The sequence below is a fragment of the Hyla sarda genome, chromosome 9 (genome assembly GCF_029499605.1).
Source record: "Hyla sarda isolate aHylSar1 chromosome 9, aHylSar1.hap1, whole genome shotgun sequence".
Lineage (NCBI taxonomy): Eukaryota > Metazoa > Chordata > Amphibia > Anura > Hylidae > Hyla > Hyla sarda.
The window spans coordinates 70,599,446-70,612,319 of record NC_079197.1 but is presented as its reverse complement, the minus strand read 5'-3'; the positions used below and the strand labels follow the sequence as shown (position 1 = coordinate 70,612,319).

Sequence of the window (12,874 nt, the reverse complement as noted above, 5' to 3'; positions counted from 1 at the left end):
CAGCAGGAGTCGCAACAAGAGACCTGAGCTCCCTTTATCAGCTAGCGGTCGTGTTTCGACCAGCAACCCATCTGCCGTCATCGATTGGTTAACATGGTAATCCACTTCATCACAAGTGACATATGATACCCCCAGTCAACAGCCGGTGGGTTCCTCAGACACAACCCTCAGTTAGCATGGCCCGGGAGCAGTCCCTGCCTTCCCATTGCCTCTGCCCTATGCTTTCCCTCCCCCACAGAAGTATCTTATGCCGTGGGTTAAGCTCCACTATTTAATGAGGACGATATACTAGGGGACATTCAACAGCTACTGCCCAGCCAAGAAGTGGAGGAGGCATCTGTCGCTTCTTCTGCTAGGCGGGCAAGTAGTGATGAGGAGAGTGGCGTCGGAGTTAGTGTTGCGAGCGTTCAGGCTCCTGAAGCAGACACTGTTGAGAAACCTGAAGATGACATCAGTGACGTGCAGACACAACTCGATGATGAAGCTTATCGCACTTGGGAGCCAGGTGCAGAAGGTGCTTCATCATCATCATAAGAAGAGGGTTGCAGGTTGCCTGTGAGGCAGCAGCTGAGCCAGCAAGGTGGTAGCATGGTTGGCAGTCAGCATGGTGGCAGAAGTGGAAATTCTGGAGCCAAACGTGTCTGGGGTAGACCACCTTTCCGGGAGGTAGTGGCAGCCTACCTTCCCGGGAGGTAGTGGAACAGGAGTTTCTGGAGTCAGCGGCAGTAGCCGTCAATCAGTGCGGATTGTTGGTGGGAAAATCAGCTACTCGGTGGTGTGGCAATTTTTGATCAAGCATCCGGAGGATGTTAACCTGGCCACATGCAAGATGTGTCGGCAGAAGGTGAAGAGTGGCAAGGGTCCCAATGTTGGCACCATGGCCCTGCATCAACTTATGCAGCATCACCATGAAGCAGCCTGGGAGAACTGTGGTTCTGATGTGGTGGTCCAGCCTGCTGCATTCCCCAGTGACATGCCGCTCCCTCTTTCAGCCAGCAAAGGCTCCACTACCTCAGTGTTATACCCATCTTCTGTCACCTTAGATGCTCCTGCTCCTCTTACTTTGAGTCAGTCATTCCGCCAGCAATCCATCGGCGGAGCCATGTGCAAGAGACAACAGTATGTGCCCACTCATCCAACACCGCAGAAGCTGAATGTGCTCCTCTCCAAGTTGCTGGTGTTGTAGTCCCTCCCTTTTCAAGTGGTGGACGCTGCACCTTTCAAAGAACCGATAGCTTGTGCCGAGCCGAGGTGGAGAGTCCCAAGCCTTAATTTCTTTTTGAAGAAGGCAGTACCAGCCCTGCACAATTTTGTGGAACACAAGGTGGGCCAGTCCTTGAGCCTGTCAGTGTGTACCAAAGTGCACGGCAGCGCCGACGTGTGGAGCTGTAACTACAGTCATGGATAATACATTTCCTTTCTGACCCACTGGGTAAATGTGGTTCCTGCACAGCACAACAGCAACTTGAACAGGTCATGCCTCTTCCGCCTCCACGCTCTCAGGCCGTTGGTCCTGTGACAGTAGTGGACTCCACCTCCTCATCCTCCACCGTGTCCACAGCACAGACAAGTCACAGTACCCCTCCAGCATACCATGTGTGCAGGGCACGGCGGTGTCACGCTGTTCTTCACATGGTTTGCCTTGGCGAATGGAGTCACACAGGGGAGGAACTGCTAAAAGTCATTCATCAAGAAATCGAATCATGGCTTACTTCACGAAAACTGGAAATGGGAACCATGGTGACCGACAACGGGAAGAACATCTTGTCTGCGCTGTGACAAGGAAACCTGAGACATGCGCCCTGCATGGCACAAGTGTTCAGTTTGGTTGTCAAGCGGATCCTGAAGTGTTCCCCCATCTGCAAGACATCCTAACAATGGGAAGAAAACTTTGCATGCACTTCAGCCATTGTACACCGCAAAGCACACCCTCCTTGAGCTACAGTATCAGAACGGTATCCCCCAACATAGTCTGATTTGCAACGTTTCCACACATTGGAATTTCACCCTCCATATGTTGGACCGACTATATGAACAGAGAAAAGCCATCACCGATTTCTTGATGATCCAAGCAGATAGGGGGACCCACTCCCCTGTGTAACTTCAATGTCAACCAGTGGCAGCTCATACGTGACACCTGCCGTTTGCTCAGGCCCTTTGAGGAAGCCACATTATTAGTCAGTCACCAGGATTACGGGATGAACGACGTCATTCCACTGCTTCATTTACTACAACACGTTTTGGAAACGATGGATGGTCAGGGCACTGGAGACGTGGCGCCTATATTTCACGGCCTCATGAGCCCTGTGGGGGCTGAACTGGAGGAGGAGGGGGAGGGGCAGAGTGGAGCACAGTTTAGGTTTCACGTGATGGGTGGTTTTTCTAGTCATCTGACAAGAGAGGAGGAGCAGGAGCAGCTAGAGGAGCTAGAAGGTTATGATAAAGGCGAGACAGAGGACCCAGACACATCGTGGCAGTATGCAGTGGAGATGGAGGCAGGGAGTCCCTCTGAGTCACTTGCACAAATAGCACGATGCATGCTCACTTGCTTGCATAGTGACCGCCGAATTTTCACCATTCGGCAGCAGGATAACTTCTGGCTCTCCACCTTATTGGACCCTCGCGACCGGCACAAAATGGGGGCCTTTTGTACACCTACTGAGTGGGAGGACAAACTGACCTACTGCAGAGACATCCTACGTAGTCAGTTGACCAATGCCTATCTGCGCCATCGTCCATCCTTTCACAGGTCTGACTCAGAGGGCCCTCTGTGCTCACCTTCCACTGCCATGGCTGCTGGGGAGGGGTGGGGTGGCATGAGCAGTACCAGCTCCATACAGGAGCCTGAGTCTACAGTTGCTGATGAGTAGCTTTCTTCCCGCATAGTGAAGCAACTCATCAGCAACAGGTAGACCTGGAGCAGGTCCTGAACTAGCAGTTGCTGGCATACCTTGACGTGCCCATGCCAACACACCTTCAAGATCCGCTGGACTTCTGGGCAGCCAAACTTGATTTGTGGCCACAACTAGCAGAGTTTGCCCTGGAAAAGCTGTCCTGCCCGGCCAGTAGTGTGCCATCAGAGCAGGTGTTTAGTGCGGCGGGGGCCATAGTAACCCGAAGGAGAACTCATCTGTCCACGAAGGAGACTGACCTTTGTGAAGATGAATCAGGCATGGATCAGCTAGGATTTCCACCCACCAATGCCTGATTCATCAGAGTAGATTGACCATGGTGCCACACCAACACTTCACAAATATGGATAGTGCAAAACATATCTAAGGTGCTGCTCCCCAATTATAGACATTCCTCGGCATCAGACCACAAATATATAGGATATGCATTAGCTAAAATGTAACTTTTCCTAGGATAAAATATATGTACCCAAATTTTTTTTTTTTAATCAAACAAAAGTAAAGGTGTGCAAAAAAACACCATGTGCCACCAAGTATTAATGTGATGCAAAGACCTCTAAAAGGTGGAAGGAAAGAACGTATGGTCTATTATAAGAGGTGGGGGTAAATGCTTCCCCTGTTAGGCCCTACTCCCGCATTATTAATTCCCTCCTTGACCCCACACAGGAACCTCTCCCTATTTCCACCTAAAATCCCTGGGAAATGGCAGTGTTTGCAGGTGGAAATAGGGAGAGGTTCCTATGTTGGGCCACCTTTTTTAGGGCGAGTAACACTTGCCAAGAAGGGAATTAATAATGTGGAATTTTTTACCCCCACCCGTTACAATGAACCATACGCTGTTCCCTTCCACCTTTTAGAGGTCTTTGCATCACATCAATACTTGGTGTTGTAGGTGGCACATGGTGTCTTTTGCACACCTTTCCTTTTGTTTGATTTAAAAAAAATTTGGGGTACAAATATTATTCAAAGTTAAGTTTTACGTAATGCATATCCTCAATACTTACATGGGCACATTAACACATTTAGAAAATAAACCGTTTTCTTCTGCCTACCTGCCTCAGCTACTATTCTGCTCCTGCCACCCACCTGATGCCAGACATCTGATGCCAATTTCTCCTTTTTTCACCAACCTTCGTCATCGGGTACTGGTATTGCCACCCACCACCCCACTATGTCACCGGGTCACTTTCAGGACTCCTGATGCTGCTGATGCCACCTCCAGGCTGTCTAATACTGCCACCATATGGTCTCCTCATGCTACCACCAACTCCAGGCTGTGTCATTCAGCCACTATATGGTCTTCTTATGCTGCCGCCAACTCCTGGCTGTTTCATTCAGCCACTATATGGTCTGCTCTTGCTGCCGCCAACTCAAGGCTGTGTCGTTCAGCCACTATATGGTCTCCTCATGCTGCAACCAAATCCAGTCTGTTACATCAGCCACTATATGGTCTCCTCATGGTGCCGCCAACTCCATGTTGTGTCATTCAGCCACTATATGGTCTCCTCATGCTGCCGCTAACTCCAGGCTGTGTCATTCAGCCACTATATGGTCTCCTCATTCTGACGCCAACTCCAGGCTGTGTCATTCAGCCGCTATATGGTCTCCTCATGCTGTCGCCAACTCCAGACTGTGTCATTCAGCCCCTATATGGTCTCTTCATGCTGCCGCCACCTCCAGGCTATGTCATTCAGCCACTATACAGTCTCCTCATGCTGCTGCCAACTCCAGGCTGTGTCATTCAGCCACTTTATGGCCCCCCATGCTGCCGCCAACTCCAGGCTGTGTAATTCAGCAACTTTATGGTCTGCTCTTGCTGCCACCACCTCCACGCTGTGTCATTCAGGCACTATATGGTCTCCGCATGCTGCCGCCACCTCCGCACTGTGTCATTCGGCCACTATATGGTATCCTCATAGATGCCACCTCCAGGCTCTGTCATTGTGCCGCTCTGCAACAGTGATTCCAATAGCGATGCCTCTAATCTGCATATCTTGCTGAATAACAGTATTATTTCACTAACCCAGCACACACCATATGCATGTTACAGGAAGGCCAAGTGTTCTACACCCCTACTGATGCTCTCTGTAGGCCAGAAATAGCCATTTTTAATACAGATTCACTGCGAATAAATTTGGACAGAAACAAATTTTTTCGTAAAATTTGGCAAATCGGCCGAATCAAATTTTTCCAAAAATTTGCTCATCTCTAGTCAGGGTATATAAAGCATGCAAAGCTGAGCGCACCTTATTTGCTGAGCATCGGCATACCTGCCATTAACCCTTCAGATGCCGAAAAGTTGATCAAGGCATCTTAAAGGGGATAAATTGTGTTGCTGGTTCTTTGGGGATTCTAATTAAGACCTTTGCAGAGTGCTTGCAGGGTCTAGATTAGCCTGCATGATGGCCGGAGGGTCCCGTTCCGCCTCTGTGCAGTCCCAATGGTGCTCTGCTTCTTTAGCCTTGTTCTGCAGGCTAGAGAAGCAAATTGCCAATAACACTGATCAGTGCTGTTCTGTTGCTCAGCATTGAACAGTGTATACAATAGAAAGATTGCAGGTGAAAGTCTCCTATTGGAACAAAAAAAATTGTGGATAAAATGTAAAAAAAAAAAAAAAAAGTGTTAATAAATGTGAATAAGCCCCTTCCCTACTAAAAGTTTAAACCATCCTCCTTTTCCCATGTTGTTTTTCAAAGGATATCTTAGGAACATATTTTATTTGTCTCTTATAAAAATAAGATAACATGTCATTTTAATTATAAACCCCAAAAAGTTGCAAAATTGTGTGGGTTTTTTTCTTCAATTTTGCCCCAATTTTTTTGGCCTTCACCATAAAATGGCTGCTGTCATTGGCCTTCACCATAAAATGGCTGCTGTCATTTTGCCCCAATGTTTTGGCCTTCACCATAAAATGGCTGCTCTCATTACAAAGTACAGTCGGTTATGCATAAAACAAGCCCTTAAATGGCCATGTAGGTAAAAAATTATAGAATTATGGCTAATAAGCATTGTCGCTGTTTCCTCTAAGGGTTAAAAACTATTCCCATGGGCTATAGGAGTATAGTTTCAAAGTTGACCTATGATATAAATTACATTTTGTAATACTACATACTTCTTTTCAATATAACCCATATCATATCTTCTATCCTTTTTTAACCTTTGTACACCCTTTTCTCACTCTTTTCCTTTGCCTGATTACATCTTCTCCATCTTCCCTTTATAGAAAGATCCTCTTGTGCTGTGTTTCCCTGGCACACACTGAGACCAGCTGCACAGGAAGTTGAGCTGCTGATCTCTTTATATCTGTCTTTCTGCCTCACAGTGTGTGATGCTGAAACACCCACTTCAAGGGCAATACTGTATGCTGTACTGTATGGAGGTTACCTCAGTATTTATAGATAGATAGAGATGTGTAGAGTTTAGAAAAATATTAGCGCTATGTAATTTGAACGGTAATTGTACCATTATTAGGTATATGTAGTTTCACAAGTTTATCTGGTCTCTTGACAGGTCTGTTCCAGAGAGCTATCATACAGAGTGGTTCTGCTCTTTCCAGCTGGGCAGTTAATTACCAGCCTGTTAAGTACACACGATTGCTTGCGGAAAAGGTGGGTTGTAATGTACTAGACACTGTGGACATGGTTGACTGCCTTCGCCAGAAAAATGCCAAAGAGTTGGTGGAGCAAGATATCCAACCAGCCCGGTATCATGTAGCCTTCGGTCCAGTTATTGATGGAGATGTAATTCCAGATGACCCGGAGATTCTTATGGAGCAAGGCGAATTTCTCAACTATGATATAATGCTGGGGGTCAACCAAGGTGAAGGACTAAAGTTTGTGGAGAATGTGGTGGATGCAGAAGATGGTGTTTCTGGGAGTGATTTTGATTACTCAGTTTCAAACTTTGTGGATAACCTGTATGGATACCCAGAAGGAAAAGACACACTTCGTGAGACCATCAAGTTCATGTACACAGATTGGGCAGATCGAGACAATCCTGAAACTCGTCGAAAAACACTGGTTGCTTTGTTTACTGACCATCAGTGGGTAGAGCCATCTGTGGTAACTGCTGATTTACATGCCCGTTATGGTTCACCAACATATTTTTATGCCTTCTATCATCACTGCCAGAGCCTGATGAAGCCAGCATGGTCTGATGCAGCCCATGGAGATGAGGTGCCCTATGTATTTGGTGTCCCTATGGTGGGCCCAACAGATTTATTTCCCTGCAATTTCTCCAAGAATGATGTGATGTTAAGTGCTGTTGTCATGACTTTCTGGACCAACTTTGCCAAAACAGGGTAAGGAAATAGAGCAACCATATATTTTGTTATATCTTTAACAAAGAATAGATGATTGGTTTAAAATAGAAAATGAAACAGATTTATCGGAACAATGCAAAGGAACAGTTATCAATGTTAACCAGATTCCAGCTTTCTTTTTTGAAGACCATTTTGAAAGTTAAACCTAAGTAGTTGCTATGGCCAGTTGCTCTACTATGGTTTTGTACTCATTTTTATAAATCTCCCCTGATGTCTGTACTTTTTTGTGAAATAAAAATTACATTTAGATATGTCATTAACCTGTTAAGGATGCAGAGCATAAATTTACCCCCTTGACATTCGGGACTTAACGCACCAGGGCACCGGGACTTAATGCTTCAGAGCAGTGAGTGTTGGCTACATTCTGTAGCCAGACACTCACTGCTAATAACGGGAAGCAGCATTCCCTCGGCCACCTGTTATTTAATCCTTTAGACACCCTAATCAATGCCGTTCACAGCGTCTAAAGTGAAAATGTTGGTATCTCAGTGGAGCTTATCGTACCCCCACGATGTGATCACAGGGGTACGATAAGATAGATTGGCGTAGGAGGGTCCCCTTACCTGCCTTCTGCTGCCAATCACAGACTCATTTTACAGAAATAAAAAAAATAGAAAAAAAATTACATATTTGGTATCACAGTGTGCCTAATTGTCCAAACTATTAAAATATTGTTTTTGATCTTGCAAAGTAAATGGCATAAACGTAAAAAATACCAAATCAAAAATACAGATTTTTATTCACTTCATATATCAGAAAAAAATATTAACCTGTTGGGGACCAAGGGCATACCTGTACGCCCTGGTCCTGCTCCCCTGCTATGATGCGAGCTGACCCTGCATCATAGCCGGGTCGTCCTATCAGGACCCGTGTCTAATGCTGTGATGCTGTGGTGATGCCCGGCATTAACCCCTAAGACGCAGCGATCAAAGTTGATCACTGCGTCTAAAGTGAAAGTAAACGGTTCCCGGCAGCTTAGTCAGCCTGTTCGAGACCGAACAGCTGAGAGAATGGGGGGAGAGTCCCTACCTGCAGGCTGGAGCAGCAGAGTGCCATTAACACTGGTCAGTGCTATGCTATGGCATAGCATTGAACAATGTATGCAAACAGAAGATTGCATGTAATAGTCCCCTATGGGGACAAAAAATGGTGTAAAGAAAAGTAAAAAAAAAAATAAGTTAATAAATGTGATTTAACCCCTTCCCTAAAAAAAAGTTTGAATCACCCCCCTTTTCCCATTAAAAAATAAATAATTTGAACAAAAATAAACATATGTGGTATCGCCACGTGCATAAATGTCCAAACTATAAAAATATAACGTTAATTAAACCGCATGGTCAATGGCCCCTATGGGGACTATAACATTGCAAAAAACAGTTTAAAAAAAGTCTTAATAAAGATCATTTAACCCCTTCCCTAATAAAAGTTTGAATCACCCCCCCCCCCCCCCTTTCCCATTAGAAAAAATAAAACTGTGTAAATAAAAATAAACTTTGTGGTATCGCCGCGTGCGTAAATGTCCAAACTATAAAAATATATCGTTAATTAAACCGCACGGTCAATGGCATGCACTTTAAAAAAATTCCAATGTCCAAAAAAGCATATTTTTGGTAACTTTTTATACCATTAAAAAAGTACGATCAAAACAAAATAAAAAAACGATAAAAACTTGAGATCACGGCGCAAAAAATGAGCCCTCATACCGCCCTGTACGTGGAAAAATAAAAAAGTTATAGGGGTCAGAAGAGGACATTTTTAAACGTATAAATTTTCCTGCATGTAGTTATGATTTATTCCAGAAGTACAACAAAATGAAACCTATATAAGTAGGCTACCATTTTAACCGTATGGACCTACAAAATAATAATAAGGTGTCATTTTTACCGAAAGATGTACTGCGTAGAAAAGGAAGACCCCAAAATTTACAAAATGGCGTTTTTTCTTTGATTTTGTCGCACAATTATATTTTTTTCAGTTTCGCCGTGGATTTTTGGGTAAAATGACTAATGTCACTGCAAAGTAGAATTGGTGACGCAAAAAATAAGCCATAATATGGATTTTTAGGTGGAAAATAAAACAGTGTAAATAAAAATAAACATGTGGTATCGCCGTGTGCGGAATTGTCCGAACTATAAAAATATATCATTAATTTAACCGGACGGTCTATGGCGTACACGTTAAAAAATTTAAAAGTCCAAAATAGTGTATTTTTGGTCACTTTTTATACCATAAAAAAGTGAATAAAACGATCAAAAAGTCCGATCAATACAAAAATGATACGTCATAATAAATAAATAAAAACGTCAGATCACGGTGCAAAAAATTAGCCCTCATACTTTCCCATATGCGGAAAAATAAAAAAGTTATAGGGGTCAGAAGAGGCCATTTTTTAAACGTATACATTTTCCTGCATGTAGTAATGATTTTTTCCAGAAGTACGACAAAATCAAACCTATATAAGTAGGGTATTATTTTAACCGTAAGAACCTACAGAATAAAGACAAGGTGGAATTTTTACCGGAAAATGCACTGCATAGAAACGGAAGCCCCCAGAAGTTACAAAATAGCAGTTTTGTCGCACAATGATTTTTCTTTCCGTTTCGCCGTGGATTTTTTTGGTAAAATGACTAATGTCACAGCAAAGTAGAATTGGTGGCGCAAAAAATAAGCCATAATATGGATTTTTAGGTGCAAAATTGAAAGCGTTATAATTTTTAGAAGGTGATGAGGAAAAAATGAAAATGCAAAAACGGAAAATACCCTGCGTCATTAAGGGGTTAATATAAGGGAAAACTTTTCTGCTTTAAAAAATGCTTTTGTAAGCGGGTTTTCCAGGTTTTGCTTACGTTCGATTTATTTATCAAGGTCGTGCGACTATTTCATAAACAGGTCGCATGTAAGCAAAAGTAAGTAAAAAAAAAAATTGTCATATAAAAGCCATACATTTGAAAAGAATGATAAACCTCCTTCATAGGGGTCAGAAAAGGATAGGGGTCACCAAAGGTTTGCATTATTTTTGTTTTTTTTAAGTAATAGAGTAATAGAAAACTATATCACTTGAGTATCATTGTAAACACATTGACCTACAGAATAAAGAAAACATATATTTTTACCATAAAGTGCACTCCGTAAAAACCATAACATCCTCCACCCCCGGTGGTATATTTTATGGTAAAATGAAAGGTGTCATTAAAAAGTATGATTGGTCATGCAAAAAAAACAAGCTCTCATATGGGTTAGTAGGTGGAAAAATAAAATACTTATGCCTCTTAAAAGATGAGTAGTCAAAAAATGAAAATTGGCTTTGTCCTCTAGGCCAAAATGGGCTGTGTCCTTAAGGGTTAAAGTCAAGTCAATGTGGTACCTAAAAGTTTCCATAGCTGGTGGCCATCCTAGTGGCACTATAATTGACATATCAGTGGGTGTTTCTTTTGTTTTTTTAAACCCGTGGTTAGACTTTGGTTTATAAAACTGATTTTACAACTTAATCTCTGTTTTTTTCCAGGGACCCCAACAAACCTGTCCCACAAGACACCAAATTTATCCACACAAAAGCAAACCGCTTTGAGGAGGTGGCATGGTCTAAATACAATCCACGAGACCAAGACTATCTACATATTGGTTTAAAACCACGTGTACGTGATCACTACCGTGCTACCAAAGTGGCATTTTGGAAACACCTGGTTCCACACCTATACAATCTACATGATATGTTTCATTATACTTCAACTACCACCAAGGTGCCACCATCCGACACTACCCAGAATTCACATATCACTCGCCGGCCCAAGGTGTGGGATCCTAAACGACCAGCTATTTCTCCAACACTCAATGGTCCTGCAGCTAAATGGAACCCAGACCTGGACCCAGTGGATCCTGTTGTCATACAGGATCCAAGAGACTATTCTACAGAACTTAGTGTCACTATTGCAGTTGGAGCCTCTCTTTTGTTTCTTAATGTGCTGGCTTTTGCTGCACTGTACTACCGTAATGATAAACGTCGTCAAGACACGCAGCGGCAACCTAGTCCACAGCGTGCCTCAGCCACCCGCGATCCAACACACAGTCCTGTACCTCCTGAGGAACTAAATTCTCTACAGATAAACGCTGGACACCCCGATTGTGAGGGAGGAGGGGTCTCCAGCCATGATAACCTGCGTATGGCCACTCTTCCTGACTACACACTTACTTTACGTCGTTCGCCAGACGATATTCCACTCATGACACCCAACACCATCACCATGATTCCAAATTCTCTGGTGGGACTGCAAAGCCTTCATCCATACAATACATTTTCTGCAGGCTTCAACAGCACTGGCCTCCCCCACTCACACTCCACGACTAGAGTATAGCACCCCACCATGTTGCACTTCCTTCTTGCCTGGACATTAGATCTATATTAAGTGTCTGAGGCAAGGGAGAAGTCATTGAAATGACACATTCCATACCCCCAAAGAGGAAGGGGGACCAGTGTGGGGCTCTGCTTCTATGATAAAAGGGTCTGTTCTGCCAAGACCCATCAAGAACACCTTTCTTCTGTGCTCTTGTTTTCTAAAGTGCTTTACCCTTGTGGAGGCACGTAGAGAGTTAAGGAAGCTTAGCTGTGGAAAGGATTTGACCTTACAGATAATGGTCTGCAACTAAGAATATGTATAAGGAGGAGCAGGGGATTGTGGGTGAAGAAGAGGCAGTAGGGAGACAAACCTAGCATATTTTCCTATCCCTCCCCAGAATTAAATGTCATCTAAGTTGTACTATAAAGCTATACTGGCTTTGAAATTGTTTGGAGAAACAGTATAGAGAAGCTGCTGTAGATGAAATGTCTTCTTTACTAGCCTAGGTACGATGTAAAACAAATAAAAAAAAAATGTGTTAAAATAAGCAGAAAAACAATACAATTAGTTGCAAAAAAAAAAAAAACAACATCCTCACTGACCTAATGTTTTTACCTCCCTCAGCTGTATCCCAAATGTGTGCCAAATTCCTATATCAGCTGTGGAATGGGGTTCAAAATCTCCCCAAGTTATATACTACCTTAATCCTCCCAGTGCCATATATTAAAAGCCAGCCATCTTTAAAAGATTGTAACCATTAGTCTCTACTTCCAGCTTAGGCAGTCTCTATAGCTATTATTGAACTTAAAGTCCTAGCAGATGTTTCCAGTCATTAGCTGTGTGGGTTACAAATATCCTACCACTGAATGAAACCTTTGAAACTGGTATGCTGAGTTTGATTTTCACGTACTGGAGAAACAATTTAAGTCTGCCAATTTCCACAAACCTTTTCTTCAGTGGGCATTCTAGTAAGACATATTAGTTTGGTCAGACTGTCTTTCTGACTTTGGGTATATTCTTTACGGAGATACTTATTTTGTTATTCTCTTTATTACCTTTTATTCATAGATGTGAATGGGAATTAGAAGTAATGCGATTTCTATATTAAAAAACAACATAAGGGGTTTGCTCTTAAATCCCCCTGGAAGTGATGTGTACAATATATTGTCTGTTTGGATTTCAACTCATTGAGTTAAAGCCTTTAGCTTAATATGTATCTGAGATCTAAATCTTGGGTGGGTACATTGACTGACATGGCAGCAGACACCTTATACTATTTTTACATAAAAAAATATGTATTTCATACA

At 43.2% G+C, this 12,874-nt stretch overlaps 1 protein-coding gene across 7 annotated transcripts in view; it reads left to right on the top strand.

The window, feature by feature from the left end:
- The window catches only part of NLGN3 (neuroligin 3), a 328,235-nt gene extending 316,079 nt beyond the window's left edge, over positions 1 to 12,156 (top strand). For all 7 annotated transcript variants that reach the window (XM_056540337.1, XM_056540342.1, XM_056540341.1 and 4 more), the window contains 2 exons: positions 6,423 to 7,212; positions 10,739 to 12,156. In XM_056540337.1, the coding sequence (XP_056396312.1) occupies positions 6,423 to 7,212; positions 10,739 to 11,585 (1,637 nt within the window). In that variant the 3' untranslated portion in view covers positions 11,586 to 12,156. The remainder of the gene's footprint in view (positions 1 to 6,422; positions 7,213 to 10,738) is intronic.
- The last annotated feature ends 718 nt before the right edge of the window (positions 12,157 to 12,874 follow it).